Below are 25889 nucleotides of genomic sequence, written 5' to 3' on the forward strand. Positions count from 1 at the left end.
GATTTTACTTCCCTTTCCCATCCTGGCTGCAGTCCTCCAGATATAGCCTAACACTGGGTTTCTCCAACTTGAGCATGCATCAGAATCACCCCCAAAGGCTTATGAAAACACAGATTGCTGGGTCCTACTCCCAGAGTTTCTGATTTAGTAAGTCTTGGGTAGGTCTAAAGAATTGGCATTTTAAACAAATTTCTAGGTAGTGTTAATGCTGCTGGTCTCAAGACCACAATTTGAGAACCACGGCTCTACCCATCAATCCTTCAGCACCTGCACACAGTAGTCTCCACACTGGCTGAGCCTGGGGGAGGACCCTGCCTCACTCGATCTCTGATTTGAACTCTGTGAGTGCAACCCTCAGAGGGCATGAGAGTCCCTGGTAACTACGTCATGAGTGTGCTTCATAAAGGTCACAGTCAACCAAACCCCTAAAAACCCTTTCCAATAACTGTTGCTAATGATCCAAGTTTTCTTTGTATTTTACTTAGGCAATTGCATTTCTGGATCCTGTGAAAAACCTTCCTTCATCTCTAATAAAGTCAATTTGGCTAGCTTTTAGAGTTGAATTGTGACTTTAAGATTGGATAAGGACTTCAAAAGAGATTCCAGGTTAGAAATACAGTGAGGTAAATGTTCACTAAGGGCTGCCAAATACGTTGTGTATTTTGTGCACTGCACAAAGACATGAAGTAATGGGACTGAGCAGACTTAAATACAGCCTTGGCTTTGTTCCTGGAACACTGGCCCTGGCACAAAGCAGAAGGAGGGGTGCCTATTTCAACCCACCAACACAAAAGAAATGCCTTTTTGTAATTCGGACAAAAGCACATATATGCTAGCAGTAGCCCTGGGTTTGGAGACAGTAAAGTGTAAAGCTTTTTTTGAGGACTCCTCAGGTTTTGTTAAGATATGACTGGCCTGTCCAGAGTAGATGGCTCATGTACAGCAGCGGGCATTACTATTTTGCCAAAAGAAATCTTGCATGAAGGCCTAAAATAGAAAACAGATAAAAGCAGCATCAGAGCCCCTGCTTTGCTTCCCCCACTTGATCATACAGGAGTCCTAAGGCTCCTTTGCAGAAACACAGGACCCTGTAGTTTGAAAACCACTACTATAGAGCAGCCACTGGGCTATAAGGCTGGAAAGGTGGACCCTACTCAGGTGTGCAGGGCCCTGAATGCTGGAATAAAGAGGTAGGTTTGAGTAGGTATTTAATACAACATCATGGGGATATCCAACCTTTGTCTTTAATTAGGGATAATGATTTCCTCAAGGAAACCAAATCTTCATAATGCCAGAAAAGGCTTATCATTACACTGGACTAAAATTTTACAGATTAAACTATAGTGAAAATAATAGCAGTAAAGTGCTCATATTGTCCATTTAAATTTAGCAATCACCGTTGTTTACCTTGTATGGTTCTACAGCTATTAAGTTAAACTTTTGTTTAGCATTTATAGAGTATTCTTTCATGAAGTTCAGTTCAGCATGAAGAACTGCTTTTGTGAATTTTCTATTACACTTCTTTAGACAGCGTAATGTGTTGAATACTTTGCAAAATGATACAGTCAAGTGCTTATTTAAAGCTGAAAGAAACTTTCATGTTCTATGATATCATTATGTTAAGAAGAATTAAAATATTTCTTATGAAAACGATGTGGTCTATAAATGTGGCTTAAAATTGAATAAAAACAGTTGACTCATTGGATCTCATAAAGGATCTGACAACAGACTAGGAATTTGTCCAGTTAATTATATGAGACTGGAAAGGGGGGAAAATGTTGCCATCTTTTTCTCAGAAGTATTTATTATCGAGGGATATCAACATTACTTGAATGGAATTAGAATACTTCCATGCATAAAAGGAGTTCAAGAGAGAGTCAACAGGTTCAAATGACCCTACTCTGGTCCCATGTTAGCCTCACACCACAGGTTAAGGATAACTGCTACTGAGCCTACCTGGCAGCCAAGCAAAGCTATATATGAAATAAAACAGTTTATACAACTTTCATTCTAATAAAAGGGGGCCTTTTTATTTTGAAGTGATTTTTTTTAGTAATCTTGAGAAAAAAAGTTTTGAAGATGTTTACAAAAGCAATATGAACAATGAAATTATGATAAAGAACTGAAATATTTTACAATTAATTCTTTTGCTAAAAACAGGTTAAAGTGTGTGTTTGTGTAAAAAAGTGTAAGAATTAAGTCAAGCCTGGAAAACTTGACTTAATTTTAAAAGAAGGCACTACATTTAACTTTCATTTAATGGGGCTTAAATTACATATATAAAAGGTGATAGGTACCTTATAGGAATCTGGCTAGAAATTATCCAGAAGTTTGCCTTGGGAAAGGTTAAGTTTACTAAGATTTAGAGATATTCATTTTTTAAAAAAATTTTATTGGAGTATAGTTGCTTTACAATGTTGTGTTAGTTTCTGCTGTATATATTCATTTTTAAATGTTAAAGTCCATGTATAAAACAAAGATTTGAATAAGTATAAGTGAAAAAGATAGCAAAATGTTAGCGTGTATATGTAGCTATATGAATAAGAGCCTAATAGTTATCCATGCTTTCTGCTTGGATTAGAAGGGTTATGAACCTTGCTCTTTGATTGGTAGCATTCAGTGAATTAATCTGATCCATGAGGGCAGGGAGGCATCTCAGAGTGGGTGACACAGAGGACAATTCAATATTTACTGATGAAAAATTATTCCTTGAAAATAAACTACTTTTAGAAACTGAAGCTATATATTCCAAGTTATATGTCTATAATTTTGTGGGTCATATCTACAAAGTGCCTCAAACTTCTAAATTATCAAACCAAATGGAAAAAAAAATTAGAAAAATGTTAAAGGTGAATGATAATGGTTAAGATTCCCAAGTTTTCAAAGAAGCATGTAGGTGGCCAAAGGACAAAGTGAGCACTCTTAGAAGGCTTTCATGATTTATCTTATACACAAATGTAAAGCAGTTGTTAAAAAAAGAAAATCTTTACCCTATGTTTAACCAAACCAATTCGAGGAGGCAGACATTTCAGAGTATAGATCACAGTATCACCAATAGGACTGACAGGAACAATTAATATGAGCAGATTCAACATAACTGAATTTTTTTTCCTGATAAGTCTGACTAGTGGAGTGGATGGTTTATTAAGTCTTTTTATTTCTACTCCTCACTTGAGTTTTTTTTTAAAAACTATGTATTAATTTTTCCTTGAAGACCAATAATTTTAGTAGATACATTGAGGCATTAAAAATAAAAACAGTAACAAAACAATAAAATGCAGATATTTCAGAAAAACATATCTATTAATGTTACAATATAATTTACCAAGATATTATGTTTTTGAATAAAATTATGACCCTAAAGCATATTTAGTAAAGATTTTTAAACACATTGTTTGAAAAAAAATATTGCACTCAGAATTAGGAGAAAGTCTAAATTTTGTCCCCATCACTTTTAGCCCAAACACAGAGCACTTCTGGTTCTCACCTCTTGTAACATACAGGTGTTATTTGGACCTGATAATCTCTTCAGTGCCATTTCTGAATTCTATGATTCCTTGCCGCTTTTGCCATTTTTGTAATCCTTTTGGCATTAAACCAAACAATTGACAGACAAACCTATCCAACTGCTGTTTTCCCCACCCAGGGATTTTTCAGCTTGGGAGCTAGAAACCAATGAATCATTAATGCTTATTTGACAGTATCATCTTAGAAATATTTTTGCTTTCAGTGAAAAGGTTTGCTTGGTTTTTCCCTCCTACCTGAAGGAAGGAGGAATAGGTCCTGTCCTGAGGATGGTCGGCTACTGGAGCCAGGAGGTTTTGAATGTTCGATGAGACTATGCCTTGCGGGAGGTGGGGGAGGTGGGAGGGACGGGGGGAGGGCATCAAAAGCATCTTCACCTGCATTGAAAGAAAGGTCAGTATCAACAGCAGAATTTCATTAATCAAAACACAGTATCAGGCAAAAATAATGATTTTGCTGTTTATAAACAACTTCACCTGTAGTGTTTACCCAGCAGTTCACTGACTTTGTTAATGGGAGCTGATTATTTTGTAGGAGGTGTTTGGAGAGAAACACACACAAACACACATGTGTGCATACAGACTTTTTCGATCTCTCAGCCCTTTCTATTAAAAAGCAGTATTTCAGGTTATGAAACAGCTTATTATTCACTTGTAACCTTTATAATATTAAGACACTGGAGATTTGAACTAAATATATTACAGATCACATCATCAAAACAGAATTTTTATGTAACAATAAGAGTTCACAGCCTCTAATTAGAAAATCACACTATGCACAAAAATTTAATGTCACAGAATAGTTTAGGTTATCTTTTAAAAGTTTGCTCCATGGCATTTTAATTCATTTAAACTAATGCTCCATATATTTGTCAAAATATACAGAAAATGCACCTGCAGTAGAGGAATATGATCTTTTTCTACTTATCAGGTATCTCTAGGGAGAAACAGTTAAATATATCAATGGAACTACCTCTTGTGGTGGTCCCAAAGCTAGTTACTTATATTTGTATAGTTCCCAACTTTAGTAACTGTAGAATACTGCAGTATGCTTTTATGTCTACTTGTGTTTCCCCTGCCACGTCTTACTATCCTATTCATATTTTCCCTCATCTTGATTCTTTAAAAAATATGTATGTATTTTTGTAAGCAATCACAAATACTTTGTGAATGAAACAGGGTATAAATACCTACACCTTCTAGTAATAAAAATTCTCATGGATTTAAATACATTGACTTAAATATAAAGGTATATTTAAATATAAACAGTTTCACCACTCATCCAGCTTGCCTTGCAAAAAGTATTCAAAATTTTTTCTCTAATGATATTTTTCTAATGTAAAATATATGAAGGTATAGGAGAGAGAAAGAGTGAGCTTTGTTATCATTCCAACCTTCAGCTATTTCCTACATTATCTCATTTATTCAAATCTTTTATCAGCCCCTAAATGTCAGGCATCCTGCTAGGAACGCGGGTAATGTGAAGATCAAAATCATAAGTCCTCGACCCCGAGGAACTTGGATTCCACAATGAGATCTAAGAAAAGTTCACAAAAGACTCACAGGTGAATAGGTCCCAGAGGGAGAGACAGATGCATTGTAAGAGGGAAGAGGAATGCAGAAAGTGGCACTCAGCAAGGTGTTACCAAGAACAGGAAGGCCTGGGATATCAGGGCCTCAAAAACATTTGTTCATCAAATACAGGGATGGTGTCTACTAGGCAGAGTGAATAGCATAAATAAAATATGAGATGTACATGAAGAGCCAAAGGAAGGATTAGTTTAAAAGGTTGGAACATTTATCTGCATTGTCCAATATGGTAGTAACTATCCACATATAGCTATTCAGTTTAAATTTAAATTAACTAAAATTCAGTTCTACAGTCACACATATAGATCTTTTATGTCACCACATAAAGTTCTATTGGACAGTGCTAATCTAGTCATAAAGACTTGGGTAATAGGTCAAAAACAGCATACAGGAAGAAGTGGAAGAGAAAAAGACTACAGGTAAAGAAGGAAGTTGGGAGGTGCTTGTAATCCACGTAGGTGAGAGTAAAGCACTGAGCTGCAGAAAAAACAGGAGCAAGACATTCAACTGTATAACTGGAAACACCAGTTGATGGCGTTTTTGAGAAAACAAATGGAGAGGTTCATTTCTAGTAGCCTAATGATTCAGATAAGCTTATAAATGAACCTTCATTATACACTATTTTATACTATGGTGACTCATTATTGTGAAGCCTTGTGAAGGTTTCTTAATTGTCCTCCTCTAAAAATAGGGTGAGAAGCTTCCTACCTAGAATTAATGAAATAAACAGACACCTGCACTGGCCAATTTTAACATAAATACACACCTGTGTGTACCTTCACACATGTACACACACACACATTAAGTGTACTTCATGGTAAAATTTGAAACAAAGAAATTGAGATTCTTTGGATGTGTTCTAGTTGCAGTGATTATAAGACAGAATTTATTTTCAGCTCTCTACAATAAAGTATATAATTTCCCATAATGTAATTAGCTAAGTGGAAGTGGGTCATTTTATATTGAAAGAAAAAGTAAGTATGCATTCATTAAGAATTATACTTAAAGAAAATCTCAGATGAATACTCCAAATCTACTAGAACACATGCACCTGGGGGAATGAACAATGCCCTCATAAGATTTTGTAGACTGCATTTAGTACACGAAGAGACAACTTGATAAAACCCTAACTGATGCCAGCTATTTACACCACTGCTTCAGTCATCTAAATGGAATAATGGTCACATGAACCGAGAGCCACTGTCACCTGGAGATTCCATTCTAATTCAGACAAATTCATAACCTAGTGAGTCTACATTGCACTGAACTAAGAATTCTGATAATTCAGGTATTAATTGAAAGAGGTGGCAGGGAGGCTTGCTTGAAATTGTTTTAAAGGTTTCAACCTAATGGAGGGATGAGAAGATCATAATCAGAGGGCGTCCTGTTGAGTGAAGAACCATGCTTTGGATTGTCCCGAGTTGGAGGCCTGGCAGGTGGTAATGGCACTGGATCAGAGGCTGAGTCAAAAACATCTCCTAGAGGGTAACACAAAATCTTAATGTATTTTCAGTACAACAATGGCATGGAATTTTGCCTTTAAATTCTGACCATTAAGACATAGACTACAAAGAGAATATGTCTTATACATACCCTTTAAATATATGCCTAACTCAGGGATGTTTGATTTCTTCATCTCTGAAGACGTACCGTGTGTTCCATTCAATATACAGTGACCATTATCACAAGACCTAAAGCAGAAATCAAAGGACAAAAATCATAAGGATAATTACTTTCCATTTAAAAGTCATTTGGGGGTGGGGAGATGATGGGAACTAGCAACGCTGCTCATGTAATAAACTTAGGATACAAATATAATTAATTTCCTTTTCTGGAGAAAGTAAAGTAGTATTATCTAGATACTTGAATACTTTTACAAAGCAGAAGTAAATATTCCATGGAAGACAAAGGTTTTTTTCTTTTTTTAAGTGAAACTAAGAATTATAAGGGCCACAAAATTGCTGATACCCTAAACACACCTGTGGAATTAACATATTTTGGAAGATTTCAATATTACCCTATCAAGGTTTTGAAGAAGAAAATGTAATATGCAGGCAAAAAATATGTAAAAGTCCCAATGACATCATTACTGGTTAACGGTACTTAACAGTATACTTTTATTTCTGTAAGTTAAGCTTTCCTTATTATAAACTAGAGGCTGTCAAGGAAGGAGAATTATTAAATATTCAGAAAGTCCATTAAAATTCAGATAGGCATATTCAAAGACCTAGAGTCTGGAGTATAATTTCACCACTGCCATGAACAAAACTGGCACTTCTGACAACTGTAGAAAAATGACTTTAGCAAAGGCCTTGGGTACACAACAAATATTTTAATCTGGGTGTCTGTAAAAGGATAATACTAAAAAAAGTGTTGTTTTTTTTAGCAGTACACGGGCCTCTCACTGTGTGGCCTCTCCTGTTGCAGAGCACAGGCTCCGGACATGCAGGCTCAGCGGCCATGGCTCACGGGCCCAGCCGCTCCGCGGCATGTGGGATCTTCCCGGACCGGGGCACGAACCCATGTCCCCTGCATCGGCAGGCGGACTCTCAACCACTGCGCCACCAGGGAAGCCCTAAAATAAGTGTTTTTATTATTGGTATTAATGCTTTCGAATCATACTATGAACGCAATGCACAAATCCGGGGCATAGGAAGGTAGCAGCAGGAAGAGAAGGCACGGAGCGTATTTTGTCTTCAGAATATAGCTGTGTAGCAACTGACTATCTGCTCACCAAGTTACTGTGCTCACAAAGAGCTATAGAAGGCAGAGTTTATATTTTACTTTCCCCTGATTTACTCTGAATTCTTGGGGCAAAGTAAAAGTACATACATAATGGAGGAGATATTGGACATTTGAATAGTTATTGCAAAGTGCTTCATCTGAAATTCATTTCCATTCTCTCTGGTGGCCACATCTCTTTAAGGGGCCAGAGATGGTTCATTTTAAAATAGTTATCATGTATTGAATTTTCATTGTAATGATGGATTTTTACTGAAATGAAATTATTCATCTATGAATAATATGGTTTATGAATCTATGAATAATATGGTTTAACTTTTTCCGTATACTGACAATTTAGTTCTCCTGATGTTCCAAAGAGAGGAAAAACATAGAAGGAAAGGATGTGTCTAAGTTTAAAGAGTGCTTTGTAGAGGACCTAAGAAGATACTTCATCCATTGACTTTCAAGAACAAATTAGACAGAAAATTCACTCCAATTAAGATTAGGGATTATCAACATTTATTACTTCTCTGTAACTGTAGAAAGATGGTAATGGTAGTCATAAATCAAATTTATTTTCAGGATTTGGGAGGCCTGCCACCAAAAATCTCATCCAGTATGATGTGACAATTAAAATTTTAAGAATTAAAATTATACCACTCACTTATCCAGTGATGAAAAATAATGAGATCCCAAGGAGACCAAAAAAGCTCATCTTATTTCAGTTTTTAAAAATTACTACACATTTGTAAGAGCCAAGGGAACTAAAAATTGTAAAAATTTATACTTGATGTAAAGGAATAACTTTTTTCTCTAATAAGAATAGTAGACATTTGGTTCTTCTAAGATAACAAATTATCTCTCAGTTATTTCTCTGTCTTCTCAATGTTACCAACAAATGTCCTAAAGACCAGCAATCAGCAAAGAAAGGTTTCGTTCTTGCCTTGAAATATGAAGCCCTGGACAGCAAAGTGTTAATAACCATGGTTAATAATTCTGCATAGTGTTGATAATTCTAACCTTGTAACTCACTAAGGCAGATCTCTGGTTTAAATGGAGTTTTGCTTCTCTTTTCCAAGTACTGCAATACAATACTTGAAGAAAGGCATTAAAACATTTTTTAGACTTTTCATCTGAAAAGAAAGGAATACTCCACTCATAAAATGCTTTCTGTTGATTGACTTGACCTCAAAAGGAAATGGCACACTAACTAAAGATGACATAGATGACTGAAGTGTTAAACAGCTCTCCTATTCCTCAGTCAGTAAAGAGATACTGAAAGGCAAGAAAGCTGGGCCACCAGCAGTAGCTGAGCCCTCTTCTGTATGTGCCAAGCAGAGCTCCAGGGATGTAATTAGACAAAGAAAACTGGAGCTCAGAAAATCAGTTTGAAACTGAGATTTGACTTACTGAGTACTTCATATATGTCAATTAGATTTAAAAATCAGAAAAATAATATTAGATTATGATTTACTAATTCAATTATATAAACACAGAATTGTCCTTCTACTTAAAGACAAACTAATATTTCAATACACACCACCCATTTTTAATAACTCCTATACCTCCATGGGGCTGCCACTTCAAAGACCAAGGATGTCTCCTTAACAGTGAGAATAAACAAATGATGAGAAGAAAACAGAACACAATTCCTCACATTCTTGTTTGATCCAGGGAAAAGTAAAATAGTACCTGATAAAAATAGCTAAGGGAAATAATTTTTTTCAATTCTTCGAGATCTGAATATAAGTAGGTAGCACATCAAGAAAGAAAATCAATATAGATTATACTAGTCCTTACTTCATAAAGAACAATTCTAAGGAAGGTTGGTATAACACCTTATTTTTTAAGCACTAATTTTTCTTCATGAGATATGTGCTTAGAACTGATAAAATGCATTGAAAATAGCTTATTGAAAATTTATGAGTTAACCACCACTATATGTAACCTACAGCAAAGTTTTACTACAGTACAGTTTGTTTTTTGGGGAGAGGCAACAAATTATTCCATTAGACTTACTAGTCAACTAATTTAGTCAAAGGACTTCCTAGTTAATAGAAATCTACATCTTTTCATTTCCTCTGAAAGGTCATGGAGAAAAATAGTATTATAGGTAGAGGAGGCTTTGAGCAAGAAATCAAGGGTTTTTATTAAACAGATGTGATTCAGTTGTTTAAAAACAAATGCCATAAATGATAATGCTTACTGCAGATGTGAGGTGATGATAAATGGCCCATATTCTTACCTAGGAGGAGGTTTTACATTATGACAATGAGATGGTTGTGAATTCAGGGAAACAGGATGGGATGAAGGAATCTTGTATTCATCGTCATCTTCCTCTGCTGGGTCTCTTGTTTTCTCTGAAAGGGAATTTGCTAATGGACCAGTACACCTACCAGAGGGAAAAAAAATCCAGTCTAGTTTTAGCATAATAATTCAGGACAGGCAGGTCTGATGTGACATATTCAAATCAAAGAAACTACTTTTGTCACTTGTGTTCATTTTTCAATTACAGGGTAACATCAGAAGGGCTGTTCTTATACTAGATACAAATGAAAAGGATTTTTAAAACTCTTGATGAAATAAGAGTTTTCATACTTATAATTTGGAAATGGCACAATAAGAGAAACTAGTAACCTGTCAAATAAAATAAAAAGGTCCTGGAGTTGTAAGTGAGTGCATAAAATTATTTACACCAAAGCTATTAAAATATTAACATTTTGTTCCTATTTAACTTAAATTGGTAAATTAAGATGATATATATGCAAGGTTATTTTATATATTAAGTATTTATAGAAAGTTCAACTGTCTCTTGTGAATATTACTTATAGTTGAAAAAATCCAGTTTAATTAAGTGAAACAATTCTTTCTCCTGTGAAGTTACGATTCAGATAGTTGTTGTTGGGACAAAAATTAACAAAGATCTAAAAATGACTGGAACAATCAGAAGTAGATAATAAGAGAACTTTATAAGTCTTTAAGGTAGAGGCCATTATTTTTATGGCTTAAATTCCCTGGCTAAGTAAAAAAGAATGCAAATATGTAAAACAATTACCTAATATCAAAAGAAATTCCCAAGCATTTTACTCATCCATTGACTAAACAGACAAGGCCAATTAACAAAACAACAAAAACTTATTTTTTTTTTTAACAGTTGTTTTAACAGTTGTTGCTAATGGAGTTTATCCTAAGCTGATGCCAGTGAGAAACACCAAAGTAGAAACACACAAACCTACCCTGACCAACTTTAGGACAACCTACCTGTTTGCAGGACACTGGAGGTACATATGGATCCAAACCTCAAGACAAATCTGTTTCGTTAAATTATTTTTTTAACCTTTGTGACTGCAATTTTGAAGCACCTTCTGTAGAGGGAGCAAGAGGCCTTTGGTATATGAACCATCAAGACTGAAGAAACTTTTTCATTTTTATTTCTCCTAACTAGTTCGAATGAAAACAACTTTAAGGGCTTTTCTCTGTGCCCACTGCAAGAAGACATTTTGAAAAACCTAAAGGTTTTCAAATTTCAACTATATATCTGAGTCTCTAGGGAGTTCAGAGATGAAAGAAAAAAAATCTCTCCTAAGATTTTTCAAAAGTGTGTTTTTATCTGTCTTTGAAGACTTTTTCAATACCGATTTTTGAATTCTTGTTTGTTTAAGCGACCCTGGAATTCAAATGACAGTTTATGGTGAAATGAAAGCACAATGATACAGTGACAGGAAGTCCACTGTCACCACCCAGAGCACAAGCTAATAACCTTATTAATAACTTAAGGGTTACACCTACCATGGTGTAACCTTGGAAGATGTACATCCCAAATGAAGGCCAGTGAGTACATGGACTGCAAAATGGGTGATTTGATGGGAATTAGAGCAGGGATTTCAAACATTACCTTTTCATAAATTCTTATAAACATGGATATAAATTTAGCTAACTCAAGGACCAGAGTGGGTTCCGTTAGCAAAAGAAATGAGAAAAATACACATCCTTTCTATGTCCTACTATATTGTCATGTACAAGGAATTTTTTTGCCTTTGCAATTTAAGCATATACTGTATAAAAGAAAAAGGCTTACTGACCAAATATTTAACAACCACATTAATGTCAGGAATGTTCTATCTGCCTGTTGCAGCTTAGTTCCAAAGATTTAAGAGTTTTTAAAAGAAGCACTGCACTATGGCACAAGAATGGATGATTTTTGAAATCACATTTGTTCTGGCTGATTCTATATTTTATCTTCAATGATAAAGAATTTAATCAGGGTAATTTCTCCCTACTCTTTAGCTTTGCTGCAAATCAACAGATGGAGTATCCTGAAGAAAATGAAAAGCAAAGCTTATCTAATATTTTATGGAATTATAGGGGCTTACTGCTAAAACTTACTAGTCGCAGATAATTAGCTTACATGGATTTTAGTGAATTATACTAGAAGTGCAGAAAGTCTCTGAGTGGTATTTGTTGCGTATCTAAATCTGAAAAAAAAAATGCCTAGATATCTTATCACCATTTTAGTAAAGTTCTAAAGAGTCATATTTTATCTTATTATATTTTTAATGCAAACTTTTTATATTAGTATAATATTCTAGTTAAAAATAAGCCAATTTATAAGAATACCATTCCAGTGTACTTTATTCAATATTATATAAATTTTTATACAAAATTGATCTTATTCAATTCTGAAGGGAAAAATAAAAGCAATTTCTATCATGTAAAAAAGGGAATGTAAACTATGAACTTTGGGTGGTTATGTATAAATGTAGGTTCATCGTTTTTAACAAATGTACCACTATGGTGGAGGATGGTGAAAATGAGGAAAGCTAGGCATGTGTGGGAGCTGGGGGTATGTGGGAAATATCCGTACCTTCTCCTCAATATTGCTATGAATCTAAAATGGCTCTAAAAAAAACTCTTAATTAAGAAAAAATAAATGAGGAAGGTACAAACAGATGAAGAATTTGTATATAAAATACCAAAGGAGAAATCTCAATTTATGTAAATAATTACATTATTTGTTAATTACATGCGGGATTTTTTTTTTCCTTCACAAACTCATTCAAAAAGTAGGTTCAGTTTTACTTGCCACTAGATAAGTGGTAAAAATAAAGAATTTTCATTAGCAATCATGTATGTTTACTTTTGGTAATGGAGAAAATATCTCACGGGACATAGGAAAATGTTCAGTCATTGATTTAGCTCATGGGAAATTTTTAGGATACCAGAGGAATAAAATAGATCAGTTTTATTTGGCTGGTTCCATGTTAAAACTGCCAAGTAAACCATCCCACCATTTACACCAGTACTTCATTCCCTTTATATTATCATCAGACATTCACAGAGTGTTCTGCACTGCGGCTGTCATTACTGAATTAATACACTGGTAATGCACAAGGACACATAGTCTTAAAGATACACAGCCACCCTCCCCACAGCCTTCGCCTCTTGTTAAATTCAACGTGTGTTATTTAAACTTTAATGAGGAATACATCCACTGTCTGCATGTGCACACTTGAAACAAACCAAGAATATATTTTCTAATGCTCTTCTTAATTAGTGATTTTTGCATTTTGAAGCTGAAGGCTCACAGATACAATCCTCTACAGCCTTCTACATTCCTGGTGTGAGAGGCATATCGTCAGAGGGGTGACCTTCTGCATATCCCACTGGCTTTTCCTACATAACATACCTCAAACATCACCCTTACCAAGTACTTTTCTTTCCTTCACTTGAGCAATTCCTGATACCTTGATTAGTTCAACTTTTCCAGAAATAAAGCAAAGTAGAAATATCCATCTTTACTGTCTACAGATGAACCTCCTGTGACATCCCACAAAACAGTAATTTTCTTTGAACTTTAATCTTTTATATGTATTTGGTAAGTGTTCACACATTGACATTGTGTTTTCTATATATTCATCTATGTCTTTCTTCTGTCTAATTGCAAAATGCTAAAGGGCAGACCCTGAGTCAACCAAGGCCTGGCATGGTGTGTGTACCACGAAGAACTCACAGCTTTTAGACAAAAAGAACAAGAGGCTATTAGAGAAATACATGACCAAACTGTTACGGGAAAGAAAATCATTTTTAGGATACTTTCATAATATAGAAAAATATTTAAAATATATTATTTTGCTTGCCTTCTACATGTAAAATCTTATTTAATAATCTCTGAAAGCAAGGCTTTGAAAAATATCTTTTATTAAAACCGAATCTTCAGAGCCTGCCATATACATTAGTCCATATTTCTTGTACTAACTATCCTAACAGGCAAAACACCCAACTTCGAGAAATCATAGCCCAGAGATGTGGTAACACAAAATATGGCTGTATTTGAAATGAGGATTGCCCATGTGCCACCTGTAAGCCATTTCCCCAGCACCTCAAGAGTGGGTTTTATAAATATACATACTAATTTTGAGGATTCTTTCATGACATCCAGAAGAATCAGTGTGCTTTATTATTAGGCTGAATATAAGCTTTAATTTTAAGTTTTCACTTATAGTTTAAGTATAGTTTATACTTTAAGTATAGTTTTCACTGACTTGTTTTTAAGCTGGAGAAATAAGTTTGAAGTTCTTTTTTTTTTTTTTTTTTTTGCTATACGCGGGCCTCTCACTGTTGTGGCCTCTCCCGTTGCGGAGCACAGGCTCTGGACACGCAGGCCCAGCGGCCATGGCTCACGGGCCCAGCCGCTCCGCAGCACGTGGGATCCTCCCAGACCGGGGCATGAACCCACGTCCCCTGCATCGGCAGGCGGACTCAACCACTGCGCCACCAGGGAAGCCCTGAAGTTCATTTTTAAGTTAACTTATTCAAGGGCAATATTCATTTCTAATACTTTTAGGGGACTGCTTTAGAAATCAAAAGGATAGATGTTGAGGAAACTCATTTTTTTTTGAGAATCTAATTTTCCAATACATGTTGAACATTAAAGACTTCACGGTGATATTAAATGTGGCAGTACTTATAATCGCCAATAACTCGACACAACCCAAATGTCCCTTAGTAGAGGGATGGATAAACAAACCACAGTGTGTTTTACAATGGAATACATACTCAGAGCAATAAAAAAGGAACAAACTACTGATACTCTTGACAACCTGGATGAATCGCAAATTCATTGTGCTAATAGAACCCAAACTCAAAAGGCTCTATACTATATGATTCTATTTATATGACCTTTGGGAAAAAGCAAAATTACATAGACACAAATCAGATTGATAATTTCCAACGGTTTAGGGTAACGGGAGAAGTTGACACACGCCTGGGGGGTGTTTTTGGAGCGAAGGAACTGTTCTGTATCTTGACAGTGGTAGTGAATACATGACTGTGCGTTTGCCAAAACTCACAAAACTGTACATTAATAAAGCAGGGTGAATTTTAGTGTATGAAAATTATACTTTAACAACTGGAAAATTTTCATTTTAAGGTTAAAAATTCATTTTAACTCATTTAAGATACTGCAGATTAGCATCTTTCACAAACAAATATGCTTAATATCCCTAGTGGCCTTCAAATCACTTATCTGATTCTATTTGAGCCTACAGAAAAATGTGGACAGAAACAAGGAATGCTTGAATATGGTGGAATATGTCAAGATGCTCTCACTTAATGTGAAAATAGAATCTCATTCTAACCCTACGCATTTTCTATGAACAGATCAATATGTTCATGGAGAAGTGGAGAATATATGGCAAATTATGCCTCTATGGGACAAAAAAGAGACAGTATAAGGAATATAATTCAGATTGCATATTTAAATAGAATCCAATGGCTCACAATTCTGTGTAAGGCTACCTAATTATTTGTGATCATAAATCAGTTGTATGGTAAATTACAAGTAACAGATTTGTCAGACTACTGGGATTAGTGTTAATATCAGTATTCATCTTAGATTTTAGTCAGAGAAAATGAAAGATTAGTGGAATTAGTTGCATTCCTGCACCCAGATTATAGCCATCCGCCAAATGCCATTTTCCCACAAATGATGAGAGAGGGATTACAATTCTATCTGAATTTAGAAATTATAATACTAAAATAAAAAGGAGAAAAATAATACCCATAGTATTTATTTTGTACCCTTTCCACACACTATTTCTCTTTCTGTTGAGAATAGTTTAAAATGATATGCTTGCAGCCCTCAATTCTTGTCATCAGTGTGTCAACAAGCAGGTTCTAGGGATTTACCACAAAACATTAGAAAACCTATGTTAGGATGGTCAAGCTGCTTCATGGGAGATGTGAACCAAATTTATAAATCAATAAGAATATGCAGAAAAAATAAAGTCTGAGTTTCAAATACTGAGTCACATCAATAGGTCAAAACCAAATGCACAAACATTTCTACATGATACACGAGACAAGAATGCCATAGTGATCATAATGAATAAATTGAAAAGATGGACCCATCCCACACTATCCCATACACATCATATCAATTGTAACTTACAAAGGACTGCCGTCTTCAATATTTGTTCACCTTTCTATCTACCCAAGGTAAAACTAACAAAACTAGTGCAACATCTTGACAAATCTTGAAAATATTTTCAGGTATTTGAAGGAAAGCTGGTTCAAAAACTAACAAAAGAGCATCACTGTTCATTCACTAGGGTTAAGAAAAGAACTCTTAATTACAGCTTGATCTTCCATTTAAAGTTCTCTACCATATTTTCTTTAAATCAATGAAATTAATTTCTTATCGTTGAACATAAACAGGATTAATGTAAAACTGAAGTGTGTATTGTCTATACAAATCCTCAGGTGAACAATAACAGAACATGTTTCCCTGCTCTTTTGCCATTAAGCATAAAAAATGAAGCCCGGTATGCACAGTATATAAGATGAAAATTTTCCATCAAGCCTCTTTCTCTTAAGTTTTTAAAAATTACAATGTGATGTTTGCTTTAATAGCTCCTGTGGCATAGTGCTTTTATCTCTTCTTTCTGTTTTTCACTCCCCAGTCAAAAACAAAGCAAAACAAAACAAAACTTCCCTTCTCCCATGAATTTGACCACCATTTCAGTCAAATTGGTCTAGTTTTGTCTTTTGCACTTTTCCATCTACAGACCATTTTGGCCACTATTTATTTAAAAACGACGACTCTCACATACACGCGGGCACAGATGCTGATGCTGTTTGGCGGTGTGGACCTCTTAGATCACTCACTGGAAGGTGGCAGTAGTTGAGGCTGCATTCACAAATCCACATTTCTAGTTTGTTTTAGATTATGATAATAATAGATAAGTTTGTTATAATTTTTACCACACAGAAATGTTCTCAATACGTTTTCTACAATATCAACATTTCAGGGGTAAATGATACAGTTTTTTAAGGTGATATTTTCATACATAAGTTCCTATATTAGAAAAAAACTTCTAGGATTACATTTATATGTCTAAGAGTATAACAAATCTAATTAAATTTGGGCACTGGTCATGTAGAAATGATTTTATCAGCTTTAGACAGTACCTACTGAAGTATTTACTTGAATATAATATAAAGGTGAAAGCTTAGATGGTATGTCCGACTATCCCCTCAAAATCACTATTTGGATGTGTGTGTAATTGGCACCGAAACTCAACAGATCCTTAAGTCCTAATTTTACCACCCCTGCCCCCTTCCCACACCTGCCCTTCTCCAACTTCCCTCCCTCTGGTAAATGGCACCAACCCATTCACCCAGTTTCTTTAAGCAAAAACCTATATAAGAATCAATCATGCCTGATTTATTGTACCTCACAGACATCTGATTTATTAACAGGTACTGTTGGATCAAATACAACCCAAAGTGGATTGTGTAACTCGATCGCCATCACCCCAAAGCCCTGACCATCTCTTACTGGTTCACCACATCAGACGACTACACTCTCCATCGGTCTCACTTCAGCTGTCCTAAAGACAATTCACATAGCAGCCAGTGACCCTCTTTAAAAACACAAACCAGCATCATGTCGTCATGTTGATCAAAACCTTCAATGGCTCCTAAAACTAACCAAACCAAAGTTCTTATCATGGCCTTAAAGGCAATATATGATTTAGCTCCTATATATCTTATTCAACCCCAGCCCTACTGTCCCTCTTGCTGTTCTCCAGATATGCCAAAGGGATTCACTTGCCTCACTGGCTAGCTTTTATGCTCTTCATCTAGGCAGTCTCATGGCTTGCTCCCTTCTTTCAGGTTTCTGTTCAATATTACCTTTCCTAATGACCTCATCTAAAGTATAAACCTCCCTATCACTCTTTATCCCTTTCCCTGCTTTATTTTTCCTTCTAGCACTTACCACTACCTGACAATATACTATGGTTATTTGTTTACTTGCTGTTCTCCTTAACTAGAGCACAAATTCCAATGAGGATGGGATTTTATCTTGTTCACTCTGACTCTCCAGTCAGTACGCAACTGAATGAAAACAGGATAGTTAGGCAAAACCTGGATACTCTATTCACTGAGCTTAAACTATTAGCACCTTATCTGTTTAGAAAAAATCTATAACAACGATCAACACCACCACCTCCAACAACAAAACATCCTTTTTACAAAAATATTAATACTGATTCACATGTATTTGAAAGTTTAAGATTAATATGTCAAAAGTACAAAAGGTCCATTTCTAAAAGACAAGGAACAAGAAAATATTCTTCTAAAAAATGACTTTCCTCAGCATTCCAGAACATTATCTTACCTGAAGTAATTATTCCATTATTACAGTAATTCCTTTGCTTATTGGCCAACATCTTGTGTTAAGTAAAATAAATACTTTTAACTGTTTCAGGTTTCATTTAATTTTGAAAAATCAAATTATTTCAAGATAAATATAATTTAGTAAAAATTGACACTACAATAAAAATAATCCACATAGGACCCCGGAGGAAGATGGCGGAAGAGTAAGACGCGGAGATCACCTTCCTCCCCACAGATACATCAGAAATTCATCTACACGTGGAACAACTCCTACAGAACACCTACTGAACGCTGACAGAAGACCTCAGACCCCCCAAAAGGCAAGAAGCTCCCCACATACCTGGGTAGGGCAAAAGAAAAAAAGAATAAACAGAGACAATAGGATAGGGACGGGACCTGCACCAGTGGGAGGGAGCCGTGAAGGGGGGAAGGTTTCTACACACTACAAGCCCCTTCGCGGGCGGAGACTGTAGGTGGCGGAGGGGGAAAGCTTCGGAGTAGCGGAGGAGAGCACAGCAACAGGGGTGCGGAGGGCAAAGCGGAGAGATTCTGGCACAGAGGACCGGTGCCCTCAAGCACACACCAGCCCGAGAGGCTTGTCTGCTCGGCCGCCGTGGCGGGCGGGGCTGGGAGCTGAGGCTCGGGTATCGGCTTTCAGTCGGAGCGCAGGGAGAGGACTGGGGCTGGCGGCAGGAAGAGAGCCTGAAGGGGTTAGTGCACCACGGCTAGCCCGGAGGGAGTCCGGGGAAAGGGTCTGGAGCTGCTGAAGAGGCAAGAGACTTTTTTCCCTTTTGTTTCCTGGTGCGCGAGGAGAGGGCATTAAGAGGGCTGCTTGGGGAAGCGCCGGAGACAGGCACGAGCCGCGGGTAAGGCACGGACTTCGGAGACGGGCGTGGGCCGCCGCCGCCGCCGCCGCCACCGCCGCCCGCCGCGGCCCGCCGCCGCCGCCGCTGCCGCCGCCGCCGCGGGGCCTGTGTGCGAGCGCGGGTCACTGTCCGCCCCGCCTTCCGGGGGGCCTGTGCACCCCGCCACTGCCGGGGTCCCCGAGACCCGGGGACGGCTTTCCCGGGAAAGCGCACGGAGCGCCACGGGCTGCTGCAACGTCACGCCGGCCTCTGCCGCCGCAGGCCCGCCCCACACTGCGCGCCCCTCCCTCCCCTCTGCCTGAGTGAGCCAGAGCCCCCGAATCAGCGGCTCCTTTAAACCCGTCCTGTCTGAGCGAAGAACGGACGCCCTCCGGCGACCTACGCGCAGAGGCGGGGCCAGGTCCAAGACTGAGACCCGGGAGCTGTGAGAGCAGAGGCAGGGAAATCTCTTTGTGCAGCCTCGGAGGCAGCGGATTAAAGCTCCACGGTCCATTTGATGTGCCCTGCGTCTGTGGAGTGCATGAATGGACAGCGAATCATCCCAAATTGAGGAAGTGGACTTTGAGGACAAGATTTAAGACTTTCCCCCCTTTTCCTCTTTTTACAACGAATTATTCCAAATTAAGGAGGTGGACTTAGAGAGCAAGATTTCAGACTTCTCGCCCTTTTCCTCTTTTTACAACGAATTATCCCAAATTGAGGAGGTGGACTTGGAGAGCAAGATTTTTGATTTTTCCCCCTGCTCTCTTTTTGTGAATGTGTATGTGTAATCTTCTGTGTAAGATTCTCTCTGTATAGCTTTGCTTCCACCATATGTCCCAGGGTTCTATCGGTCCGTTTTTTTTTTTTTTTTCAATAATTACTTTCTAATTTTAATAACGCTACTATATTTCATACTTTATTCTATTTTACTTTACCTGCTCTTTCTTTTTTTCCTACTCTCCCTTCCTCCCTCCCTCCCTCCGCTCCTCCTTTCCTTCTTTCTTTTTCTTTCCTCCCTCCCACCCTTCTTCTTTCCACTTTCTTTTTCTTTCCTTCCTCCCTCCCTCCTGTCTTTCTTCCTTTCCTTCCTCCCTCCCTCCCTCCTTTCTTTCCTTCTTTCTTTCCATCCTTCCTCCCTCCCTCCCTCCTTTCTTTCTTCCTTCCTTCCTTCCTTCCTTTCTTCCCTTCTTCCTTTCTTTCCCTCTCTCTTTCTTTCTTCTACTAATTCTTTCTTTCTACTTTTTCTCCCTGTTACTCTGAGCCGGGTGGATGAAAGGCTCTTGGTGCTGCAGCCAGGAGCCAGTGCTGTGCCTCTGAAGTGGGAGAGCCAACTTCAGGACACGGGTCCACAAGAGACCTCCCAGCTCCACATAATATCAAGCAGCGAAAATCTCCCAGAGATCTCCATCCCAACACCAGCACCCAGCTTCAGTCAACGACCAGCAAGCTACAGTGCGGGTCACCCTATGCCAAGCAACTAGCAAGGCAGGAACACAACCCCACCCATTAGCAGAGAGGCTACCTAAAAACATAATAAGGCCATAGGCACCCCAAAACACACCACCAGACGTGGACCTGTCCACCAGAAAGACAAGATCGAGCCTCAACCACCAGAGCACAGGAATTAGTCCCCCCCACCAGGAAGCCTACACAACCTACTGAAACAACCTTAGCCACTGGGGTCAGACACCAAAAACAACGGGAACTACGAATCTGCAGCCGGCAAAAAGGAGACCCCAAACACAGTAACATAAGCAAAATGAGAAGGCAGAAAAACACACAGCAGGTGAAGGAGCAAGATAAACACCTACCAGACCTAACAAATGAAGAGGTAATAGGCAGTCTACCTGAAAAAGAATTCAGAATAATGATAGTAAAGCTGATCCAAGATTCTATTTCCATGATCCATAATCTTGGAAATAGAATAGACAACATGCAAGAAACAGTTAACAAGGACCTAGAAGAACTAAAGATGAATCAAGCATCGATTAAAAACACAATAAATGAAATGAAAAATACTCTAGATGGGATCAATAGCAGAATAACTGAGGCAGAAGAACGGATAAGTGAGGTGGAAGATAAAATAGTGGAAATAACTGATGCAGAGCAAAATAAAGAAAAAAGAATGAAAAGAACAGAGGAGAGTCTCAGAGATCTCTGGGACAACATTAAACGCACCAACATTCGAATTATAGGGGTTCCAGAAGAAGAAGAGAAAAAGAAAGGGACTGAGAAAATATTTGAAGAGATTATAGTTGAAAACTTCCCCAATATGGGAAAGGAAATAGTTAATCAAGTCCAGGAGGCACAGAGAGTCCCATACAGAATAAATCCAAGGAGAAATACACCAAGACACATATTAATCAAACTGTCAAAAATTAAACACAAAGAAATCATATTAAAAGCAGCAAGGCAAAAACAACAAATAACACACAAGGGAATCCCCATCAGGTTAACAGCTGATCTCTCAGCAGAAACCCTACAAGCCAGAAGGGAGTGGCAGGACATAATTAAAGTGATGAAGGAGAGAAACCTGCAACCTAGATTACTCTACCCAGCAAGGATCTCATTCAGATTTGATGGAGAAATTAAAACGTTTACAGACAAGCAAAAGCTGAGAGAGTTCAGCACCACCAAACCAGCTTTACAACAAATGCTAAAGGAACTTCTCTAGGCAAGAAACACAACAGAAGGAATATACCTACAATAACGAACCCAAAGCAATTAAGGAAATGGGAATAGGAACATACATATCAATAATTACCTTAAATGTAAATGGACTAAATGCTCCCACCAAAAGACACAGAGTGGCTGAATGGATACAAAAACAAGACCCATATATATGCTGTCTACAAGAGACCCACTTCAGACCTAGAGACACATACAGATTGAAAGTAAAGGGATGGAAAAAGATATTCCATGCAAATGGAAATCAAAAGAAAGCTGGAGTAGCAATTCTTATATCAGACAAAATAGACTTTAAAATAAAGACTATTAGAAGAGACAAGGAAGGACACTACATAACGATAAAGGGATCGATCCAAGAAGAAGATATAACAATTGTAAATATTTATGCACCCAACATAGGAGCACCTCAATACATAAGGCAAATACTAACAGCCATAAAAGGGGAAATCGACAGTAACACAATCATAGTAGGGGACTTTAACACCCCACTTTCACCAATGGACAGATCATCCAAAATGAAAATAAATAAGGAAACACAAGCTTTAAATGATACATTAAACGAGATGGACTTAGTTGATATTTATAGGACATTCCATCCAAAAACAACAGAATACACATTTTTCTCAAGTGCTCATGGAACATTCTCCAGGATAGATCATATCTTGGGTCACAAATCAAGCCTCGGTAATTTTAAGAAAATTGAAATTGTATCAAGTATCTTCTCCGACCACAATGCTATGAGACTAGACATCAATTACAGGAAAAGATGTGTAAAAAATACAAACACATGGAGGCTAAACAATACACTACTCAATAACGAAGTGATCACTGAAGAAATCAAAGAGGAAATTAAAAAATACCTAGAAACAAATGACAATGGAGACACGACGACCCAAAACCTATGGGACGCAGCAAAAGCAGTTCTAAGGGGGAAGTTTATAGCAATACAATCCCACCTTAAGAAACAGGAAGCATTTCGAGTAAACAACCTGACCCTGCACCTAAAGCAATTAGAGAAAGAAGAACAAAAATACCCCAAAGCTAGCAGAAGGAAAGAAATCATAAAGATCAGATCAGAAATAAATGAAAAAGAAATGAAGGAAACGATAGCAAAGATCAACCAAACTAAAAGCTGGTTCTTTGAGAAGATAAACAAAATTGACAAACCATTAGCCAGACTCATCAAGAAAAAAAGGGAGAAGACTCAAATCAATAGAATTAGAAATGAAAAAGGAGAAGTAACAACTGACACTGCAGAAATACAAAAGATTATGAGAGATTACTATAAGCAACTCTATTCCAATAAAATGGACAACCTGGAAGAAATGGACACATTCTTAGAAATGCACAACCTGCCAAGACTGACTCAGGAAGAAATAGAAAATATGAATAGACCAATCACAAGCACTGAAATTGAAACTGTGATTAAAAATCTTCCATCAAACAAAAGCCCAGGACCAGATGGCTTCACAGGTGAATTCTATCAAACATTTAGAGAAGAGCTAACACCTATCCTTCTCAAACTCTTCCAAAATATAGCAGAGGGAGGAACACTCCCAAACTCATTCTATGAGGCCGACATCACCTTGATACCAAAACCAGGCAAGGATGTCACAAAGAAAGAAAACTACAGGCCAATATCACTGATGAACATAGATGCAAAAATCCTCAACAAAATACTAGCAAACAGAATCCAAGAGCACATTAAAAGGATCATACACCATGATCAAGTGGGGTTTATCCCAGGAATGCAAGGATTCTTCAATATACGCAAATCAATCAATGTAATACACCATATTAACAAGTTGAAGGAGAAAAACCATATGATCATCTCAATAGATGCAGAGAAAGCTTTCGACAAAATTCAACACCCATTTATGATAAAAACCCTGCAGAAAGTAGGTATAGAGGGATCTTTCCTCAACATAATAAAGGCCATATATGACAAACCCACAGCCAACATTGTCCTCAATGGTGAAAAACTGAAACCATTTCCACTAAGATCAGGAACAAGACAAGGCTGCCCACTCTCACCACTCTTATTCAACCTAGTTTTGGAAGTTTTAGCCACAGCAATCAGAGAAGAAAAGGAAATAAAAGGAATCCAAATTGGAAAAGAAGAAGTAAAGCTGTCACTGTTTGCAGATGACATGATACTATACATAGAGAATCCTAAAGATGCTACCGAAAAACTACTAGAGCTAATCAATGAATTTGGTAAAGTAGCAGGATATAAAATTAATGTACAGAAATCTCTGGCATTCCTGTACACTAATGATGAAAAATCTGAAAGTGAAATCAAGAAAACACTCCCATTTACCATCGCAACAAAAAGAATAAAATATCTAGGAATAAACCTACCTAAGGAGACAAAAGACCTGTATGCAGAAAACTATAAGACACTGATGAAAGAAATTAAAGATGATACAAATAGATGGAGAGATATACCATGCTCCTGGATTGGAAGAATCAATATTGTGAAAATGACTCTACTACCGAAAGCAATCTACAGATTCAATGCAATCCCTATCAAACTACCAATGGCATTTTTCACAGAACTAGAACAAAAAATTTCAAAATTTGTTTGGAAAAACAAAAGGCCCCGAATAGCTAAAGCAATCTTGAGAACGAAAAACGGAGCTGGAGGAATCAGGCTCCCTGACTTCAGACTATACTACAAAGCTACAGTAATTAAGACAGTCTGGTACTGGCATAAAAACAGAAAGATAGATCAGTGGATCAGGATAGAAAGCCCAGAGATAAACCCACGCACATATGGCCAACTTATCTTTGATAAAGGAGGCAGGAATGTACAGTGGAGAAAGGACAGCCTCTTCAATAAGTGGTGCTGGGAAAACTGGACAGGGACATGTAAAAGTTTGAGATTAGATCATTCCCTAGCACCATACACAAAAATAAGCTCAAAATGGATTAAAGACTTAAATGTAAGGCCAGAAACTATCAAACTCTTAGAGGTAAACATAGGTAGAACACTCTATGACATAAATCACAGCAAGATCCTTTTGGACCCACCTCCTAGAGAAATGGAAATAAAAACAAAGATAAACAAATGGGACCTAATGAAACTTCAAAGCTTTTGCACAGCAAAGGAAACCATAAAGAAGACCAAAAGACAACCCTCAGAATGGGAGAAAATATTTGCAAATGAAGCAACTGACAAAGGATTAATCTCCAAAATTTATAAACAGCTCATGCAGCTCAATAGCAAAAAAACAGACAACCCAATCCAAAAATGGGCAGAAGACTTAAATAGGCATTTCTCCAAAGAAGATATACAGACTGCCAACAAACACATGAAAGAATGCTCAACATCATCAATCATTAGAGAAATGCAAATCAAAACTACAATGAGATATCATCTCACACCAGTCAGAATGGCCATCATCAAGAAATCTAGAAACAATAAATGCTGGAGAGGGTGTGGAGAAAAGGGAACACTCTTGCACTGCTGGTGGGAATGTGAATTGGTACAGCCACTATGGAGAACGGTATGGAGGTTCCTTAAAAAACTACAAATAGAACTACCATATGACCCAGCAATCCCACTACTGGGCATATACCCTGAGAAAACCATAATTCAAAAAGAGACATGTACCAAAATGTTCATTGCAGCTCTATTCACAATAGCTGGGAGCTGGAAACAACCTAAGTGTCCATCATCGGATGAATGGATAAAGAAGATGTGGCACATATATACAATGGAATATTACTCAGCCATAAAAAGAAACGAAACTGAGCTATTTGTAATGAGGTGGATAGACCTAGAGTCTGTCATACAGAGTGAAGTTAGTCAGAAAGAGAAAGACAAATACCG

General features: G+C 37.3%; 1 protein-coding gene across 5 annotated transcripts in view; it reads right to left on the minus strand.

Moving 5' to 3' along the window:
• The window catches only part of CBLB (Cbl proto-oncogene B), a 216398-nt gene that overhangs the window by 19681 nt on the left and 170828 nt on the right, over positions 1-25889 (minus strand). For all 5 annotated transcript variants that reach the window (XM_081235627.1, XM_081235626.1, XM_081235625.1 and 2 more), the window contains 4 exons: positions 10084-10230; positions 6708-6805; positions 6461-6592; positions 3762-3902 (listed from right to left, as the gene is read on the minus strand). In XM_081235627.1, coding sequence (XP_081091753.1) covers positions 3762-3902; positions 6461-6592; positions 6708-6805; positions 10084-10230 — 518 coding nt within the window. The remainder of the gene's footprint in view (positions 1-3761; positions 3903-6460; positions 6593-6707; positions 6806-10083; positions 10231-25889) is intronic.

This window comes from Mesoplodon bidens (genome assembly GCF_964165515.1).
Source record: "Mesoplodon bidens genome assembly, chromosome: 5".
In the NCBI taxonomy this organism is placed as follows: Eukaryota; Metazoa; Chordata; class Mammalia; order Artiodactyla; family Ziphiidae; genus Mesoplodon; species Mesoplodon bidens.